The sequence below is a fragment of the Sapajus apella genome, unplaced genomic scaffold (assembly GCF_009761245.1).
Source record: "Sapajus apella isolate SASKATOON/1434 unplaced genomic scaffold, GSC_monkey_1.0 scaffold48, whole genome shotgun sequence".
Taxonomy (NCBI): Eukaryota; Metazoa; Chordata; class Mammalia; order Primates; family Cebidae; genus Sapajus; species Sapajus apella.
This window is the reverse complement of record NW_022436988.1, coordinates 15,743,895-15,765,892: the sequence shown is the minus strand read 5'-3', so window position 1 is coordinate 15,765,892 and position 21,998 is coordinate 15,743,895. Positions and strand designations below refer to the sequence as shown.

General features: G+C 42.1%; 1 protein-coding gene across 2 annotated transcripts in view; it reads right to left on the bottom strand.

The window, feature by feature from the left end:
* Positions 1–20,741, bottom strand: part of PRKCA (protein kinase C alpha) — a 492,002-nt gene extending 471,261 nt beyond the window's left edge. For both annotated transcript variants that reach the window (XM_032242017.1, XM_032242018.1), the window contains exons 1-2: positions 20,344–20,741; positions 17,238–17,269 (exon numbers count right to left, since the gene is read on the bottom strand). In XM_032242017.1, the coding sequence (XP_032097908.1) occupies positions 17,238–17,269; positions 20,344–20,516 (205 nt within the window). In that variant the 5' untranslated portion in view covers positions 20,517–20,741. The remainder of the gene's footprint in view (positions 1–17,237; positions 17,270–20,343) is intronic.
* Between the last annotated feature and the right edge of the window lie 1,257 nt (positions 20,742–21,998).

Here is a 21,998-nt window from a genome sequence, read left to right as displayed (position 1 = left end):
CATGTGGGTGAAGTTTAGACAAGTAAATGGCTATAACAATTTGATTAGCAATTTTTTTTTCTTTTTTTTTTTTTTTTTCTGAGACAGAGTCTTGCTCTGTTGCCTAGGCTGGAGTGAGGCAGTGGCAGATCTCGCGTCACTGCAATCTCCACCTCTCAGGTTCAAGCCATTCTGTCTCAGCCTTGCAAGTTGCCAGGATTATAGGCATCCGCCACCATGCCCAGGTTCAAGCCATTCTCTCTCAGCCTCCTGAGTAGCTAGGATTACAGGCATGCGCCACCATGCCCAGCCTATTTTTGTATTTTTAGTAGAGATGTGGTTTAACCATGTTGGCCAGTCTGGTTTCAAACTCCTGGCCTCAAGTGATCCACTCACCTCTGCCTCCCAAGCTGGGATTACAGGCGTGAGCCACCATGCCTGGCTGATTAGCAATTCTTTCTACCACCCCCCGAAGACACACCTATTTCTTGCTCACAGAAATAGTTGGTAAAAACTCAGTCTGCATAGAGGTGCAGTAAACATATTAAATACATTTAGAGATACTTTTGGCAATCCAATTTTCCACAAGTAGCATGAAGTAGATGTCTCTGTGTTGCATTTTAGATACAGCAAAAAATTAACATAAACCATTTAATTATATTAACTGCTCTCAATTTCGGTCACCTTGATAGAAAACATTCCACTCGTGTTCTCTCCACAATAATAAACATATAATTAACAAGCATGTGAAGTTATAAAAGCAACTTAAAAGCTAAATAACTCGGACTGACCTAAGTATGATCATTTGAACCACTGCACCAAGCTGCCAATTTGCAGAAAATACAAAGGAATGTGATAACGTGCACTAGGAGCATGCGATTAGCAAAATTCTGACTGTGGAAAACTCAACAGGTCAAGAGAAGTCAGGTACTCCCCCAGATAAATTATAAGGAAAAGGAGAAGATGGAGGAGGAAGTGATCATTTGAGATTTAAGGATATTTCCAATTATTTTTAAATATGCAAGATCAAACTATAGTGTCTACGGATGATCAATTGGGTGATAAAATTAAAAAAATGAGGAAGCCATGAATCTTAAAGTCACAATAGTGATCACTTTGGTGGGAAGAATGAGGCACATGGAGGAGAGGTCAATTTCCACTACCCTGGGCAGTGGTTACAGGAATGTTGGCCTATAATTCATTAAACTACACATTTGTTTGGTGTGGTTTTCTATATCGTGTTTTATTTTACAATGAAATTCAGTTTTTAAAAATATGATTCAATGTTACTCCCTAAGAATACTCCAAAGCTAGGCAGGTGTAGTGGCTCATGCCTACAATCCCACCATTTTGGGAGGCTGAGACAAAAGGATTGCTTGAAGTCAGGAGTTGGAGACCAACCTGGACAACATAGCAAGACCCCATCTCTAAAAAAGTTGGCTGGGCATGGCGAAAGCTGCCTGTACTCCTAGCTACTTGAGAGGCTAAGGTGGGAGGATTGCTTGAGGCCAGGAGTTGGAGGCTGCAGTGAGCTAGGATTGTGCCACTGCACTCTAGCCTGGGTGAGAGAGTGAGATTCCATCTCTTTAACTATACTAAACAGTGCAGATTAGGGAATAATTTCACGATCACACAAAATTCTACAGGACAGTATTAGTCTACAGTCTACTTCCTGTAGACAGTATTAGTCTACAGGAAGATAGTTTTCCAGATCTCAGAGGCTCGAATTCCTATTTCATCTCTCCTAAGAGACGAGGCAGTGAGGTAAGATCTTTGGCCTTCCATTCCTATTAACTATGCTTGTAAATGAGATTACTGCCAATGAGAAGCAATGCACCCAGCAGCCACCCTGAAAAGGCTAACCTCACCCAGAGTGATATTACTCCAAAGCAACTAAAAGTTTTAAAAGTTTGGACCAAAGAAATCTATTTCTTCTAAAGATTTCAGAAGAATACCAATGAGAAAGAACTCCAGTTAGAGCCAAGGATGGTTTGATCACTTCAGGATGAGATGCGGTTGGCATGAGTCTGAGTTCACGGAACAAATATAAGTCCCCTCAACGCTTCATTCGGGGAACTATCAAAGATTTTTTTCAAAAAAAGTAAGCTAACACACCTGTAATCCCAGCACTTTGGGAGACTGAGGTGGGTGGATCACCTGAGGTCAGGAGTTAGAGACCAGCCTGGCCAATATGACAAAACCCTGTCTCTACTAAAAATACAAAAATTGGCCAAGGACAGTGGCACATGCCTGTAATCCCAGCTACTTGGGAGGCTGAGGCAGGGGAATCACTTGAACCCAGGAGGCAGAGGTTATAGTGAGCAGAAATTATGCCATTACACTCCAGCCTGGACAACAGAGTAAGACTCCGTCTTAAAAAAAGGAAAAAAAGCTAAATTATTTGAAAAAGGAGACAGTAACATCCGTATAGCAGGCACAAAAGAGCAACGAAGAGTGACATGGAAACTGTCCTTGGCACTTAAGTTCTATCAAATCAGCAGTGGTCATTTCTGTCCATCCTAAGAATATCTTCAGAAAAACTGTCTTCAGTTTCTCATTTCGAACATGGTTCAAAGACTCAAGGCAATAAAGAATGTCCAAGAGATCCCCCCAGGGAAATTTACTAAGGAGAAAAAAAGGAACCATTGTTTCATAGTAATTTCGAAAGCAACTCAGAAATCTAGCATGTGAAGGAAAATTTTCCAAGGAATATTTACAAGACTTTGACATTGTGCTTGGATTAACCTAGAATAAAAACATTGCAAAAAGTATACATAAATGTCCATGTTTAATAAGTTGTGATCAGATTTGTTATTTTGTATATTTCGTGTGTTTATTTTCTGTATCTTTATTTCCAAGATCAGAACCTCAAAACAACACTGAAACTATAAAAAATAAAGCTCTGACTTCTGTATTTGGCTTGTACCACTCAGAAATAATTTCAATTTTGAAGATAAAGTTACATAAACTACAGAATGCAAAACTACCAAATAATAAACTCTACAACTACATTTAGTCAAGTTTTAAATCTCATTTAGGGAGATACTAAAAATATGTACATTTGTAGATAAGTAATTTATTTGTATGTGTGTATTTTAGGTAATATATAAAAGGCAAAATCAGCTCTGGTATGAAAACAATGTAAGATTTTTGCAGACTAAGTAACACCAGAGCTGTATCGCCTGTTGCCAGAGAATCACAGAGTTAAAATTAGAGAGAAAAAATATATAATTTCATGAAGGGTCATCTTCCTTGCCCATGAATTTTCATCCAATACAAATCAAAAGTCTGAAACATTTTTAATATTCTTTAATACAAATTCTTTATTCTTTACTATTTTTAATACAAGTATCTTTAACATTCTTTAATAGAAGTTCTATACTAGACTGTTCACCTATAAATTATAAACGCTAAACATACAATCCTTATTTACTTGGTAAAACTCCTAGGCTTTAGATGTATATTTGTCTCTCAAAGGCACTGCCATTTTTCAAAGAAAAGAAAAGGAATCTAGTGTTGGCTTTGTTTGCAGATTCCTTCATGTGTGTGTGTTTTTGTTGTTGTTTGTTTTTTGTTTTTAATAGAGTATTGGATGGCACTTGTACTCACTGGGAATGGCAGTTGAGAGTCAAGACTACAGAGTACAAGTACAAAGGTTCATAGCACAGTGTCACCCTACAGGAGGTAGGGGCTGGAGATTTAAGTGGCCACACTCTGGGGATCTGGTTTACAGCAAGTCACTTAACTCTTATAGCCAGTTCTACAGGTATAAATTCAAGAACCTGGACTAGACAGCCTCTAGGTCCTTTCTTACTCGAAAATTCTAAGAACATGGCTTTTCCTGACCCTATAACAATAGGATTCACCAAGGTCAACAAAGGTCAGTACTTAAATGTACACAAATTCAGAGCCAGGAGCAGTGGCTCACACCTGTAATCCCAACATTTTGGGAGGCCAAGGGGGGCAGATCACTTGCAGTCAGGTGTTCAAGACCAGCCTGGCCAACAAGGCAAAACCTTGTCTCTACTGAAAATACAAAAAATTAGTCAGGTGTGGGGGCAAGCACCTGTAATCCCAGCTACTTGGGAGGCTGAGGCAGGAGAGTCGCTTGAACCCAGTAGGCGGAGGTTGCAGTGAGCCGAGATCGCACCACTGCACTCCAGCCTGAGTGACAGAGCAAGACTTTGTCTCAAAGAAAAAAAAAAAAGTATATGAATTCAGGTTACTGCATGATTATCACATATGAATATATAATTTTAGTAATACTAAAACCCAATGTTCTGTAAGAGACGCCCAGTTCCTTCTTAATGACCAAAAGTTTTGCCCATCTGACACAAAATATATTCTACAATAAAAAATTTTTTTTCATTCTAAGAAAAAGTCTCAGGCTATGAAAACAAAATACATAGAATATAAAATATAGCTTGACAAAAAGGAACACATGGGAAATACAACAAAAGCCAAAGTTAATAATGTGCTTCATAATTTTGAGATAAAACTTGGACCTTTAATGATTCTTCACCAATGGGCAAGTTAGCCAAAAAATCTTGTGCACAAATGATACTATCAAAATTAAAATCACAAATGCATTATATTTTCCAGAGTTTACTTTAAACAAAATATGTTACATCTAGAAAAGCATTAACAACATACTTCAATTGTCATATTATTCACAAAATTAAACTATAAAATCCAGAGCCTCTAAATCATCCTTCCACAATGTTTCATTAGATTCATGGTAGACCCCCACGACAGACCACCATGGCAAACCTTTTTTGAGGGTGAAAGGGACAGGGCCTCACTCTATCACCCGGGCTAATGTACAGTGGCACAATCTTGGCTCACTCCAGCTTCTACCACTGAGCTCAGGCAATCCTCCCACTTCCAAAGTAGCTGAGACTACAGGTTAATAAAAATTAGCCTAGTTAATTTTCATATTTGTTTGTAGAGACAGGTTTTTTCCATGTTACCAAGGCTGGTCTAAAACTCCTGAATTCAAGCAATCTGCCCACTTAGGCTTCCCAAAGTCTTGGGACTACAGGCATGACTCACTGTGCCCAGCCACCATGGCAAGTTTTGTTTGTTTGTTTGTTTGAGATGGAGTCTTGCTCTGTCAACCAGGCTGGAGTGCGGTGGTACAATCTCAGCTCACTGCAACCTCCATCTCCTGGGTTCAAGCGATTCTCCTGCCTCAGCCTCCGAAGTAACTGGGATTACAGGCACCCACCACCTTGCCTGGCTAACGTATGTATTTTTAGTGGAGATGAGGTTACCCTAGTGGCCAGGCTGGTCTCAAACTTCTGACCTCAAATGATCTGCCCACCTCAGCCTCCCAAAGTGCTGGGATTACAAGCGTGAGCCACTGCACCCAATCCACCATGACAAGTCTTAAGCATACCAACTATTCCTGCTACAGCCCAATAACTCAGCTTTATAAAATATGATTTGAAAGTTAATTTGCATCACATGGACATCAACCCAGCTCAGCACCAGCATGTGCTATGGTGCCTGGCTGTGCAAAATGAGTAAAAAAGAAAAAAAAAAAAAGGATAATGGTGCCTATCAGTCATTATCCCTAAACTTGAATTAGCACCTAAAAATTAAATAAAAATCAATCCTGCATGTTTCTCAACTGTTAATTAATGATCATTTCAACTTTAAAGTCATATATCTGTGATACAAACAAAATTAAGCCTCATTTTTTAAATTAAAACAGAAGAATGCTAGGAAGTTTTCCATACTAATGTACTACTCAGATTAAAGAAACTAATGTGAAACTAAAGCAACAAAAATCACTTTAGTATTAAACAAATTTGGCATATGATAAAATTAGGTTTACTAAGAAGAAAACTTCAGAAGTACTGTTAGGCAAATGATTCATAATATGATCATCTTATTTTGTAACCTACCTATTACATTTTAAGTCATCCATGTACAACTCTTCACAACTATATATAACAGCATTAAGAAAAGCATCTTCATATTTAGAAGTCATGTTTGAAGCTATTTTCTACATTGTAAATAAACTTAAGAATCAAGTTTAAATGTTTCAATTTTTTTTTAAATGAGTCATCTCTCATTTTCACCATTTAGGATAGTTCATTCACTGAGAATGTATAGTTTCATGCATTAATTCAACAAAATGAGGAAAATGATTTAAGCTAGTTTACAGCCATTTAACTTCAATACAAATCTGAATGGAAGCTAATGGAAGCCTTTACAAGTGTGAGCCAAGCGTTCTAAACCAGTGAGAGTTTTCTTCTAATTACTACAAACACCACCACAAATCATACTTTATTAGAAACCTAACAGAAGGAAAAAATGAAGAGTTAAGAAAAAAGGAATGGCTACTTATCTGTACAGCTTCAGCAACTAAAAAACTACTGCAATGGAAACTCAGACATTCTCTGAATCTGCCTGATTTCCAATTACAGCTCCCCAATTCACCAGCCACACATGAGGCCAACCTACTTAGCTTCTCTCTGTTCCAGCATCCTTTGCACCCATGGGGTGGTGGTATACGGTGAGTTCACATTGGCATGGTAGCAGTATCATGTAAACTTGTATTTCTCAAATCTGAAGCCTAGATGAAAACTTACTTTACACTCCAAACTAGGCTACCAGAACACTGCAGCACCCCTTTCCTTTCCTTTCCTTACCAAGGTTTCTGACCACAGTGAAAACACATCAGCCCAAAGTTAGCCCATGGAGAAAGGAGGAATAAACTACTGATCATGAACTAGAAATCCTGACTGAATAAATCAGTAGACAGTTTCTAAAATAGAGAGTGTTGCTGATTTTTAATATGTGAATGTTTTAATTCTTCATGCTTCTCTTAATAGTACGCGTATCTGGTATAACTGAGTATCTCATCTCCAGTCATAATTTCCATGCAGTAAGACCCCTGGACTCCCAACATGATGCTATCTATAATCAATATTGCCAACTTCCTTATAGTAGAGAGATCAGTAGAAAGAAGTATCAAAGTGGCACAAGCTCTAGACCAGAGGTGTCCAATCTTTTGGCTTTCCTGGGACACGGGAAAAATTGTCTTGGGCCACATATAAAATACACTAACAATAGCTGATAAGCTGGAAAAAAAAAAAAAGCCTCACAATATTTTCAGAAAGTTTACAAGTTTGTGTTATGCCACATTCAAAGCCATCCTGGGCTGCATGTGACCTACCAGTTGGACAAGCCTGTTTTAAACTCAAGAGGCGATTTTCCAAGCTTCAATACAATGTATCTTCTACATATAGATACAGTAATCTCTGTATTTGTAACTTTGTTCAGAAAATGACAGGACATAAAAACAGAAAGATGCAAGAGGAAACAATGTATTTAATAAAGAATCAGTATGTGGCAAAGCATAGAGTAGCTCCCTACATACATCTCCAATCTTCTCTTCCATTTGGGGGGCAGTGGGGGCACATCTCAAATAGAATGGCCTCTCCTGGTCTACTGCCCCCTGAACACGGGTCACTCCTGTCCCTCTCTTACACATGCTATTCCCTTACAACAGCTTACTCCATTTTCCTAGTCAAAGGAAACTCTAGCAACCTACAAAGCCCAAAACAAGAGTCATCTCCTAATGAGCTCAAAAAGTATCTCCTTCCTTCCCACATGCTTCAAAAACTGTTATTTCATTCAGACCAAGATGTAATACAATGTACGTGATAGATGTGCTGTTCCAATGCATTGTTTTCATATATGTCTCCTGCCCCATGCCCTGCCAAATCTGGCATGACACAGGCCGAACAGAGGTCCATGCATTGGACCATAACCTCCCACTATGGGCAGGAAGCACACTAAGTGCTACCGAATTGAAAAAAATGCTTCTGGGTGGGCGTGCTGGCCCATGCCTGTAACCCCAGCACTTTGGGAAGCTGAGGCAAGTGGATCACCCGAGGTCAGGAGTTTGAGACCAGCTTGGCCAACATGGCAAAACCCCGTTTCTACTAAGAAAACAAAAATTAGCCAGGCATTGTGGCACATGCCTGGAATTCTCACTATTCAGGAGGCTGAGGCAGGAGAATTGCTTGAACCTGGGAGGTGGAGGCTGCAGTGAATATAGATGGTGCCACTGCACTCCAGCATGGGCAACAGAGCGAGACTGAATCTCGAAAAAAAAAAGCTTCATTCTTCAATACCTCAACATTCGATTAATGGTTTCATTTAGGTGTGACAGAACTTCAAGAAAAGGAGAATCGTGAGAGGCAGCAAAACACATGCTTTCATGGCATGGCATCTGGATTCATACTGCCTGGCTCTGAATCCCAGCACCACCATTTTCTAACCATGTGACTGTGGACAAGTCACTGAACCTCCCGGTGCCTCAGTGCCTGTTTCCTCCTCTGTAACATGAGAATCACAATCTGCCTATCTCTTCAGAATTGTTGTGAGGATCAAATGAGTTAAAAGTGCTTAGAACAGTGTGTACAGTAAGTGCTATATGGGTGCTGGTGTAGTGTTTCAAGTATAAGAAAACCTCTATGTCATAAACTTCCTGCACTACCACACACAAGCTAGTACATATATCACTACAGAGTAAAATTCTATCCTAGACATTAACTCATAACTATCAGTTTTCCTGATGGTAAAACCATGAGTTAATCTCTACAACAGAATTTTACTCTCAATTCAGTTGTTAACTGGACCCTCATTGACCCATCCCTCAAACTTGAGGAATTTTGTCCAAGTCAGGGCTAAACTTATTTATAAGCACAACTTCACATCTCATATTTACACCCTTATGGTTTATTTCCTACCTACCTACTGGAGTCACCCTGGACAGGAGAGATGGATCGACTATTTCTCAAAATACCAAGAATAGAAATGTACAGATATTGGAAGGAGAAACAGCAAGTGAGGGCATTAAAGATGAATTGCTCTTATGCTAACCTTACTTTATGGACTTGCTCTTAAATAATTCTAATCTTGTGCTGGCAATTAATCAAATCATTCCCTTCCATTCTTGATAGAAATCTATTTCCAGAAGCCATTTTCCGTTCTGTATAATTTAATAAAGAGTTTTTTGTTTTGTTTTGTTTTGTTTTTATCGCAGTTAAAGCAATTTCTACTAGACACAGCCAACACTGAAATGGCCCTGTCTTAAGTCTAGCGAGAGATTTCACAGCTTGGGTGGAAAACAAGACCTGAAATAAAGGGTCTGCCACGGAAATTCTGACAGACTGATGAGGACAATGAAACATTAATTTTATGTCACCAAGAAATGTTTCATAATGGCATCATTCTTTCCTCTCCTAATATAAATCCGGGCTTCACTCATACCAAAAGTTTCCACTTGGCTCTGAAGAATGTTTTCTGCAGAACCATTAGAATCTGAACCCATGACACACCCCACCAGCCTGGTTAAGTTCTTCAGCTCTATTTCTAAGATGGGGATAACATCCTGTTATCATGGCTTTTGGAATGAAAACATATAAAATGTGAAAGCTAGATGTCTGACATAATGCAGCACTGAATACATATTTCTTTCCTTTCAATTGAATAAAATGTCGAAAGTGATTATAATCACTGTTATAACCTGTGATGATAAACAGAATCACAACTGTTTCACTCCAGAGCTGCCACTGCCATTCCTGTACATTTATTTGCATATTAAAGCACAGAAACCTTTCAGGTCCAAAAAATTTTTAAATAACAGAAACAATGAAGTTGAGCTACTACTCCCTCTGGAGCATGACAATTGAGCTTCAGTTATTAGCAGACTCCAAGTAAAATAGAACGTTTATTTAACTGTACCAAACAAGTACTAAAGGCTGGTTTTACTTTCTCACCCTGCACCCAAGGTATTTTCCCCCTCCTGCTACGGCCCATAATACACTGTTTTATTTGTGCACTAAGATTTATTCTTGATGCCTGAATACTCTTCTAAAGATAGAAAGACACATTTAGTCGTTTATTTCTACAGTATTAATGTATTAGGTTTAGCCATTACATATGTTAACTTATTATACATAAAGGTAGAATTTTCCGCTCCCTCTTTTGAATAAGTATGCTTAGCTTCAAGAAGTACTTTTTAAAAAATGATCCTAAGATCTTAGTTGGCATAACTTTGGATTATAAACTTGCTTTAAAAAAATATATAAAGACAGTGGCCAGGCAGAAGTCACTGTGATCTTTCTCGTTATGGACGTATCACATCTCTTAGTATTTATATAATCACACACCCAACAATATTTACATAGTATCTATTGAGTGCCAGGCACCACGTTAAACACTGAAGACAAAAAAGAAATACGACTCAGTCCTTGCACTCAAAACTGGCAAAGGAAGCAGAAGTAGAGAGTGATACAGTGTGAAGGTCCCATGATAGGAGGGGTGGGGCATAGGGGCTCATACTTGTAATCCCAGCACTTTGGGAGGCCAAGGCAGGCAGATAACTTGAGGTCAGGAGTTCGAGACTAACCTAACCAACATGGCAACACCTCGTCTCTACTAAAAATACAAATATTAGCTGGGTGTCATGGTATGTGCCTGTAATCCAGCTACTCAGGAGGCTGAGGCATGAGAATTGCTTGAGCCCAGGAGGCAGAGGTTACAGTGAGTCAAGACTGCACCACTGCACTCCAGCCTGGGTGACAAAGTGAACATCTGTCTCCAAAAAAAAATAAATAAAGGTCCGATGATAGGAAGAAAATGCAGAAATGCAGAACAGCAGGACGATCAGGAAAGACCATAGCTAAACCTTGGACTAAGGCTTAACAGGTGGAACAGGTATCATCTGGGCAAAGGGGGTTGAGGAAAGAATTGAAGCAAGCAAGCACTTTCTGGGAAGCTGCAAGTTACTCATAATGACCCAGGGATGGGAAGAAGGGAGGCATGGTAAGTAAGTGAAGAGGCTTTAAGAGTCTTTCAATGTCCTGCTAAGGAGTTGGACTTATCCTGATAGGGCAGCTGTGAAACTAATGCTATTTGGAAACTGAATACTCTGATTCTGCATGAAGAAAACTGAGCAAGTGAGGGGCTGTGTCTAAAAACTTAAATCTGAATATCATTGAGGAGAGTGAAATACTCAGAGGGCAAGAAACCACTAAAAAAATTTTAAAAAAAGGAAACTCTGGTTGGGTGTGGTAGCTCCCACCTGTAATCCCAGCACTTTGGGAGGCTAACGCAGGAAAATCACCTGAGGTCAGGAGTTCGAGACCAGCCTAGCTAATATGGTGAAACCCCGTCTCTACTAAAAATATGAAAATTAGCTGGGTAGGGTGGCATGCACCGCAATCATAGCTATGCGGGAGGCTGAGGAAGAGGTTGCAGTGAGCCAAGGTTACACCACTGCACCCCATTCTGGGTGACAAGAGGAAAATTCCACCTCAAAAAAATAGAGTAATATAAAGAAAAGGAAACTCAAACATCAGATTTATCTGCAAAAGTAAACATTTATTCGGCTTTTACTGCCTATGAGGATAAATAGCCACTCCATATGCTACAGCCCCAGCTTCTGGTGGGGGGAGTAGGATTGATGTGTGAATAAGTTAACGAAACACTTTCACTTACCGTATAAAGTAAAAGAGTAGCAATTCAGAAAATCATTAATCAGAAATCATTTCATAACAAGTATATAGCACCAACTGAGGTCACCCAACACTAGTTTTATTTAAGCAATCCACTTCTAAGTATTGACGCATTCTTTTATGGAGGAAAAACACCATTGGACAGAAAAATCAGGTGATTTTTTTTTGCTTGGTTTTTTTTGTTTTGTTTTGTTTTGCTTGGTTTGGTTTGCTTGGTTGGTTTTGTTTTTTGAGACAGGGTCTCACTCTGTCACTCAGGCTCGAGTACAGTGGCGCAATCACACCTCATTGCAGCCTTGACCTCCCAGGCTCAAGTGATCCTCCCACCTCAGGTTCCCATGTAGCTGAGACCACAAGCACTGAACCACCGTGCCCAGCTACTTTTTGTATTTTTTTTTTTTTTTTTGGTAGCAATCAGGTTTTGCCATGTTGCCCAAGCCAGTCTTAAACTCCTGGGCTCAAGCAATTTGTCTGCCTCAGCCTTCCAAAGTGCTGGGATGACAGGCAGGAGCCCCACACGCAACCACAGAAAGGCAGTTCTCACTGTCCACCTCCACCACTTTGCTCTGTATTTCAGACATTATTGACCATTTCATCTTCGAGACTGAGATAATGCACTGACCTGATATGAATGCAAAACCTCTAGGTTTCAAATTACACTCAGTCTTCCATGGATTCTATCTCTTTGGAACTAAACCTTCAAGAGATCATCTACAATTAATGTAACTTACAATTTGGGGATGGGTAACCAAGCAAAAATGAGGTACCAAGGGCCAAACCCCTCTTGAAGACAGAATCATGGAAAACCCTGGCATTAACTTTGAAGACCAGTGGGCAGCCAGAAGCCAAACTGTGCAAACACCGGTCAGTGCAGTACGCAAGGACAGACCCCTTGCTCAAGTTGGCCAACCTCGGGATTCCACCCAACTTGACATCAGTCTCCTATCTCCCTGCACTTGGAGTCAATAAAACTCGGCTCTCAGAACATCCTGGCAGATGAGGACAATTGTGCATCCCTTTTCTGAAAGGCCGGTGACTCAATTGCTACTGCCCTTTCTGTTTAAAGGCCACCTCCCTTAAGTCCATCTTGCTTTCTGGAATCCTTCAGCTCAAAAAGCCAAGAGAAGACTCATTCTTTTTTTTTCTTCCCTCAAACACCAACTTTCATTCTTATAGAAGGAACAGAAACCACCACCCTGCTCAGATGAGCCAATAGAAATATCTTCCCTGAAAGAGGCCTTCAAAACAAAGTATCAAAGGGGAAGAGAAGCTGATTTCTTAACCCTTAACACTGCAAAATGCAGAGCTTCTGCTGCAGTCACAGGTGAAGTACAATAGGTGATGTGTGTTCTTAGCAGGGAAATGACTCAAGATTCAAAACCACTTCTTAGTGGCATCATTCAAAGCACAAAAATGGGAATTCTTTCCCAGCAAACCCCTCAAAAATCCAGTGGTGATCATTCTGAGACAACAGGCTCCTCTTGGTCATGATTATTGGCAGAGCTTAATTCTCATGCTGTCTCTTCACCAAAGAGCCTGGGTTTATAGTACATTTTAATTTGTGATAATAAAAGACAAAGAAGAGCAAAAAAAACAAAAAACAAAAAAATCAGGGAAAACAAGTGGAGTTTAGGCAGATGTAACCAACTATGTAACTGTATGGCATTTGAAATAAGCAGGTCACATTTTGAGAGGCTGTTTCTACCACTGTAATTAGAGAAGTGCATGGGTGTTGCTCCGCCTAAGGAGGGGGAAAAATATCAAGCTGGCTCTTTCTCTTTTCCAATACTGAAAGCAGTAAGTAACACTGTTTCAGCTCCATCACCCCAGACAGAGGAAGAGCGGATTTGAACCGTACAGTGCCTCGCTCTGTTCTATGACGGCTGACTTTGGAAGTAGCCAGTGCAAGACACATGCTACCAACTGGAAACAGACCTTCCAAACACGAAACTCAACTTCATTAATGTCCAGACCACCCAAATCTACTTCCCTTTCTTCTTCCTCTTCCTCTGAGGAAGAAAAAAAAAAAGTGGGCAAAGACTAGATCTCTGCTAGTCATACAGAGAAGAAATGAGAGCTAGGAGTACATCAAGCAAAAAATATTCAGCCCAAAATCGGAAGCCAACTCCAAGTCAGGTAAAAACAGCTGCAGAGGAACATGCTTGTCTTTATCTCTAAGGACCTTAAGAAAAGTATTTCCCACTTGGAAATCTACTACACACTCGTCTTTCTCCTCCCCAACAGGATGGCCCTTGGTTTCATTGTTTCAGGCAGCAAATTCTGACAATGGCATCCTGTGTTACTTGCTCTGGTAATATCCGTTTTCAGGGCTGTACATCTATATGGCAACATAAAGAAGAATGGCATAGAGTCCACGAAGGGAAAGTGGGAATAAGCCAATAAATCTCTCTCCAGAAAAAGGTCCTCCCTTCCCCCAAGATACAACATAAATGAAAGTAGAAATAGGAAATACCCTTAGTGCTTCACATATTTGTAAAATGTCCTTCTCTAAATGGCATAAACTACAAACCCAGTTTTAAGGACTAAAACTCACTTATTTCTTTAGTCTTCAAGTACCTACTCATTATTTACTAAGTAAAATGATGACAAATATTTTGGATCTAAAGCTGTATTACTTCCTGCATGTATATGTGAGTCATTGGGAGCGTACACACCCCTCGAGTTTAAAAAAAGGAAAGAAAAACTATGCTTGCTGTAGATGTTTTACCTACTAACCGAAGCCACGTACTGCATACTAGTAGACAGAAAGCACTGCCTCATCCGGAAAAAATACTCTGATGACTGAGGAATACAAAAAGCAATTTCAAACTCCAGCTGTCATTTCCAGAGGGTGTGTTGTCAAAGGTATGGATGAGAATGAGTTATTCTCCTGCAGAAGAATGATGCTCTATCAAACAAAACCAATGAAAAAAACAAAGTTAGAGAGCATTGAAAGAAAACTTAAAACACTCTACAATGGTCAGATGTTAGTAGAAAGATTAATTTTGAGGTAAGAGCCAAAACAGAAAATGCTGGGTAACTACATTTGTGGGATGAAAAGCATCATTCTGAAGTAACATATCCTTCCTAATTAACTTACAACAAACAATAAAATATAATGGACTAGCATATGCCTACTAGAAGACACTAAACAAAATATAACAAGCAGACAACATGTTACAAATAAACGTATACTATTTGAAAAGGTTTCTGTAAATGATAATTTGTAAATACACTGGGGTAATTCATTATCTAAAGAGAATCTGAGGTTAAATTCTTCACCAAAGTGAAGAACCACACAGAAAGCACAGTCAGTTCTCTAATTTGTTTAGTTTGTAATCCAGAGTTTCAAATATTAGATAAAGTGAGGCAATTCACAGAACACAGATGGCTAAAATACATTTAAAAAAAAATGTTCAAGCCCACCCATAATACAGGAGATGGAAATGTAAAAGGGGGGCCCCTTTTCACCTACCAGATTGGTAAAAAAAAAAAAAAAAAAAAAATGTAAAAGATGTATATTATCCAGTATCTTCACTGGTAAAAAATGAAGGGGAAGTCTCATTAATAAAAAAAATTTAAAAAAATAAAAAAATAAAAACTCTTGAAGAGCAATTTAGCAGCACCCATCAAGATTTAAGATGCACACATATACATTTCTATCTATTGTAGAAACACTTATACTAGTGTCCAAAAATGCTCTTGACAAAAAAAGGTATTTGTACTAGTAAGAACTGAGTAACAATTAAAATACCCCTCAATAGAGGAACGGGTGAATAAATTGGATGCATCCACACATGCAGCCAATAAACAGAGTAAGGCAGAACGGATGCTTTGACGTGGAAGAACATCCCCCGTCTACTGCTGAATGGGAAAAAAGCAAGCTGCAGAGTGGTATAAAATTCTGATCTCCTTTTAAAAACTAAGTATGCGTGAGTGAGTGAATGAATGATTATCTTAAACAGAAGTTATCCCTAGAGGTGGGAAGAGAGAAGGGAATGCAATTTCACTTCTGATTTTATAGAGTTTAAAATTTTTATGGGTTTCACTTTTATTATTTAGGTAAAAGGGAGTTTGCTGCCATGAGACTTTAATCTGCTAATCCACTAAAAGTTCAAGAGGTGCTCTCTGGGGGGAACCATGCTGAACCCCTGGTAGCCTAGTAATATGGTCACTCTAAGATTTCCACAACAAAATCTTCTCAGATGAGCAGGTCTAATAGGAATCAACCTTATTCTAATCAACTTTATTTTTTATTTATGCAGAAAATGATAAGTTTTAGAACAGGATAACAGCTTTCTCCCGGACAAGTAGTACTGAGAAGATTCGGTACAAAAATTTTCTTACAGATTTACATAAGTCCCCACCCAAACCAAAAATATCACTAAACATCACAGATGTCAATCACATTGGCCCAGAATCTTACATCTTTAAACTCCCTAAAGTCATGTTCAAGCCTAAACTCAAATCTCACCTACGAAGTTGAGGCCCAGAACTTTGAGAACTAGAAAGAGCTATATTTTCCTTTCATCTTTTGTAGAGACACATCTTTCTCTTTATTTTCTTTTTAAAAGGAATATCCCTTGATTTTCAAATGTAATTCCAAAAATGATATGCTCAGTAGGGGTTTTAAGCACATCTTGGAGAAAGGAAGGTAGACTATTAAATGAATAATTATGCCATAAAATAGTCTCAACTAAAATATGTCTAGAAAATGTACATAAGAAACAAGTGCACAAATTTGAAGAAGCCTTTAAAAGGTAACCAACTTACTAGCACAATCTCAAAGTTTTAAGAAAGTACACAGTGCCTTTCCCTCTAATGCACTTAGTATTAAACAGTGTTAGGATCATATTTTCCAGGCTAGAATGTACTTACCAATTGCCCTAATAATAAATCTATGCCCAGATGGGAAATGGAACCAGAACTAAACAAACACAATATAGACAATGAGCAGACAGCCAGAAAAGTTAGCTAATGTTGTGATGCCGTCACGAACTATAAAGTGGGTTTCTTTAAAAAGGAAAAGTCAAACAAATAGAATGGAGAGTATGAAAAGTCAGATATTTGATGTGTATGAAATGCAATTACCGATCAGAGGGGGAAGTAAATGGATTTCCTTCTGTATGCGATATTTGGTGTCATATGGGTGGTCAGATATGTAAACTGAAGGAAAAGCATGCCACATAGTCATACCATGGAAATCAGTCATCCTCAAATCATCCACATAACTTTAAAACATGCAAACTTTGTTCTGGTAATGACAACTGGTGATCTAAACAAAACAAACCGTTACTAGAATGAAATATGGCCTAAAATTAGTTGCAGTGAGTCCAACCCAATACATAAGTAAAAGCAATGAAGAATAAAAACAAAGAGGAAGAACAAGGAAGAAAAGCCACTTGAATACAAAGTGATTCCATTTTTTTCTCAACACCCACACAAAGACAGCAGCTTCTGACAAGAATGTTCTCGGCAAAAAATAAAATTACAGGAAGGCTTTTTTTTTCCCCCAATAAGAAAAAGCAACTCTATATGCAGATTAGTAGGCCCAAATTATTTTTTTAAGGTCCAAATTCACAGCCCTCATATTTCAAAAATATTATCTAAATAACATTTTTTTTTAATTGGAAAGAAAAGATGACTGGAAATACTGTTCTTGTTTGGAATGCTTATTTCATGTTGTGCTTGAAAATAAAATCATAAGTGGCAGCTTACCTTGGCACTGGAAGCCTTGTTTCCCAAACCCCCTGAAAAACAAAAACGAAAACAAAACATCTTAACATATTTTGTGTTATGCAGCATGTTTTAAACAAGTTATGTGACCAAGTATTCCACTACTAAAGGTCTGTATGTGAAACCTAATGATTTAATAGAAAAAAATACCTAAATATCCAGTCAGATTACTGTGTAAATTCAACCTTGGGAGGGAAACTATCTTGCCTATAAAGGATCATTGAACAATTTCAACGTATCAAGCTTCTTTCCAATTTTTTATACTCTGTTATCGATACTAAAACTTCAAGACAAGAACATGACTGAATATTCAGAGTTGTTGGCTACAACACAATGTTCAAGTAACAAAAGAGTTTATGGTTAAAATTTAAAAAGGAAGTTGCTTAATTTTGTTCCTGAATATCAAATGAAAATTGCTTTTTTCTCTCTAAAGACAACCAAGTGGCTTACTTGTTATGCATTTGTTTAAAATACTACACATCCAGAAATTGCCAAACGGCATCACTTTTAACATTTAATTTTGGCTTAAGGAACCAGATCTTAGAAAATATCACCCTACTGTTTGCATTTGAGATTACCATGATCTAATTTCTACTGAAAACCAAAAGCATTCAAAGCACATGTAGAAACTGTTTTGTTCTTGTAAATGACTTTAGAGAATTTACTCTGTAAGCAGAGAACCCCGACATGGACATGCAATTGCCAGCTAGTGTTCCACTAGAATGAACTGCATCAAAATTTCCTCAGAAGGTTGAAAGTCATAATCTCTTGCTTCGAATAGAATTTTAAGTGTACAAAGTACTTCACATACTTTTAAAATTAACTTAGTCATCCCCCCACCAGAAACCATAGCTAACTCTAAACATTTAAAACTATCAGTGATTCAATATTGAAATGAACTTGAAAGTCAAGGACCCCACAGAAGCAATAATGAAAGCAAACTGAAAAAGACAATCCCCGAGGATGTTTTCCTGGGACTTCCAATTGGTTTACAAAGAAATGAAGAGTGCTGCAGGGATACTCAGGGAGGTCTTTCTTTTCCACTTCACAATACTGCTGGTGACCTGGGCACCTATTCAGCTCACCAGGGGCTGATCCTTCCAGGGAAACTAATAGTGGAAAGATATTAGCTAGCCTAGGTAGGCTGCAAGTCCCGTGTCTAACTCTCCTACTTCCTGCAAAAGTCACCAGCAGTCTGTTTCCTTTTAATGGACTCTTACAGCTGACCACCTCCTCTTAATCAAATACAAGATTCTCTTTGCCCTGATGCTCCGAAATTTTTATTTTAAATAGCCTTATCTATGATCACCTACTCCTTTGAGAACAATCGCTTCATATGCTGACTAGACAGTGGAAATCACTCAGAGGTGGCTGTGCTTTTCATAAAAGTGTACTTTGGAGCAGATGTCTAAAAAGAAAAGGAAAAATTAAACACCTTATCAGCATCACGATCATGGGACTTGCCCTTTGGGATGTTTTTCCCCAGATGTGATGGATTCAGACAGAGCCATCCACACTACGTTCACCCTAGTGGCCCAAGATACCTGTGCCACACAGCTGGCTGGTGGCAAGATTCACTCCGTGGCTGTCACCCTGTGCAGCTCCCCCCAGCCTAGAAGGGGAGGGAGCTAAGAAGCCCTTGCCATAGCTCTGTCTTGTCGGGAACTTTTCCTACATCACTAAAGAAGAGGTAGAAGAGACAGGACATCGGGCAACCTAAGAGAAAAACCAAACTACTGCTACATCTTATCTAGAGGACCTAGAGCTCCTTTAGCTCCAGCTTTCTAAACTTTCGTGGGATCTGGGAAGAACGATCACAGACCTTTTGAGAAATCAGATAAAAGCTGTAATTCTCTCACCAGGAAAGAAAAAGATTCACAACCACAATTTCACTCAGTTTTACAGGGTTCAGAGACCCCCTGAAGCCCTTCTATCTATGGATTCTCCATTCAGCCCTCAGCATGGCCCCCCTCAATTTAAGAATGCCTGCTATTCATTGGAAGTTACTTGATCTCTGACACCTCTGGCCCTCACATTATTTTTCTTAAGAGCTCTGTCCTTGTCCACGGGGCGTGTTGACAGGGTCTATTTTATTTTTTTGAGACGGAGTCTCGCTCTGTCTCACCCAGGCTGGAGTGCAGTGGCCCGATCTCAGCTCACTGCAGCCTCCGCTTCCCGGTTTCAAACGATTCTCCTGCCTCAGTCTCCCGAGTAGCTGAGATTACAGGCGTGTGCCACCAAGCCCGGCTAATTTTGTATTTTTAGTCAAGATGGGGTTTCACCCTGCTAGCCAACCCGGTCTAGAACTACTGACCTCAGATGATCCGCCCATTTCTGCCTCCCAGCGTGATGGGATTACAGGCGTGAGCCACCGCGCCTGGCCGACAGGGTGTATTTTAAATGAGTCCCTCTGCCCTTCTGCCATTTGCCTGCTCGAACTCCCCCTCCCCCACTGCAAGCTTTCAACAGTTTTCTCTCTCTCTCTGCTCACTTAGAAAAGTCAAAGTCTCTCCGTGCCCAGTAGATGCAGCCTACAGCAGGCAGGGGCCCAAGATTCCAGAGCAGTCCAGTCCTATTGGAAGCACAAACACACTCACCGCCTCCCCCTCCACCCCCCAACGCGCCCAGCCTGGCTCGCCAGCAACTTGGACCGCACGCGGCGCGATCGCCGCGGCTCCCCCGTTACTCCAGGGCGCGTTTCTCCGGGAACCTCTGCCTCCTTTGGCTTGTCCTCCTCCCCTGTCTCCTGGGCTCCCACCCCTGCAAGCGGCCGCTCTGCTGGGTGCGTGCGGGTGGGCGCGCATGGGAAGGACGTGAGGGACGCGGCCCGGGGAGCGATCCCCGCCGCCAGCGCACGGGGCCAGCCTCCGTCCCGCGCCAGGGGGTGTGTGGCGGGGCGGCGACGTCCCAGGAGTCCTGCCCGCGGGTGTCAGGGCCGGGCGCGCGTGTCACTCCGGGCGAGAGTTCGGACTCCCGCCGGCTCCAAGTTCTCGGAGTGAGCCAGCCCCGGAGCAGACGCGCCCGAGCGCTCGGGGCCGGGACCCGGAGGCGGGGAGCAGCGGGCAGGGGCGCCCGGCCGGGCACCTACCAGATGAAGTCGGTGCAGTGGCTGCAGAAGGTGGGCTGCTTGAAGAAGCGCGCGATGAATTTGTGGTCCTTCACCTCGTGCACGTTCTTCTGCCTCAGCGCCCCTTTGCGGGCGAAGCGGTTGGCCACGTCCTGAGACGCCGTGGAGTCGTTGGCCGGGAAAACGTCAGCCATGGTCCCCCCCAACCACCTCTTGCCTCCGCCGGGGAGCAGCGGCCGGGGAGGGCCGGGTGGGCGGGGGCGGCGGGGGAGGGGCGCGGGCCCGGGGCGAACCTGGGCGGGGGGTGCGGGCTGGGGGCCGAGGTCGCGGCGGCCAGGGGGCGCGGCCGGGACCGGGGAGAGTCGGGCCGGTGCGGCGCGGAGCGGGAGTCGGAGCCGGAGCCGGAGCCGGAGCCGCTGGCTCGCCCGCTGGCCCCACGCTCACTGACAGCCCGGCGCCCGGCGCTCGCGCTTCCTACTCGCGGCGGCAGAGGCTGCCCGGAGCGGCGCCGCCCACCGCGCATGCCCGGAGCGCGAGGCCGCGCGGGCGAGAGTGGCGGGGGCGCGCGGAGCTGGCGGGGGCGCGCCGCGCGGGCCGGGCCGGGCCGGGTCTGCAGGAGGAGGCGAGCGCCTCGCGGCGCTGGGAAGACTGGGCAGAGGAAGCGGCGGCGGCCGGGGGAGGGCCGGCCCGAGTGGGGATGCGGGGGAGGAGGCCGGGAGTGGCGGGTCCGCGCTCCTCCTCCGCCTTTCTCTTTCCTCCTCGTCCTCCCCTTCCTGCGCCCGGCTCTCCTCCCTCTCGCCCCCTCCGCCTCTGCTCGCCTCCCTTCTTCCGCTCCTGCCGCCCGGCCTCCTCGTCTCCCCGCCTTCCTCCTCCCACTCCCGCTCTCTCTCTGTCTTGGCGCCGGGCTCGGAGTTCTGCGCCGCCCGTGCCCGGCTGAGAGGAGCCGGCGTCCCGGAGTGGGCTCCACGCGCAGCACCTGCCCCGAGCCTCCCGCCCAGCGCTCACCCCTTTCCCGGTGAGCACACGCAGCAGGGAGCCCCTTCCGCATCCTCAGGACCCCCGGTGTCTCCAGGGCACGACGCCAGTGCTTGAGCAGCCTGTACCAGCTTGAGGTCTCCCCTGGCCAAAATGTCACTCTCATCGCGTGTGCCCTAAAAGACCCAGCCTCTAAGACCTTTCTGCGGGAGAAAAAGAGCGATTTTAAATAATTAAGCACTGACCGTTTCCTTTACCTTCTCTTCTTGACCTATACGGTATATCACCTGCGTGTGGTAGAGACTTTTAATTTGTACATCGGACATGTATCACCACGTGGGATGGTGAAGGGACTTGTCCCAGGCATTTATCCCGTTATTCATTGGCCACCAGCGCAACGATGTTGATTATCAGGCTTTCTTGATTTTACAAGTCCAGGACCTTAATTTAGAAATCATTTTGCATCCCAAGCTAATTACTGCGCTACTGTCAGGTGCAGAGTGCAGCCAGTACATTTGTAAATTACCAAGTAAAACTGCCTGTGAAAGCGTAGCGGGCATGGCTATGCAAAGGACGCAGGTGGGGATGCACCAGCTAGTAACTCTGAATATTCATCAGGTCTGCCTGGAGGCCGCTAAAATACTTGAGGAAAATAATCATCTCTCAGCATTTCTCATCCATTTCATTTGCCAGATTCACGA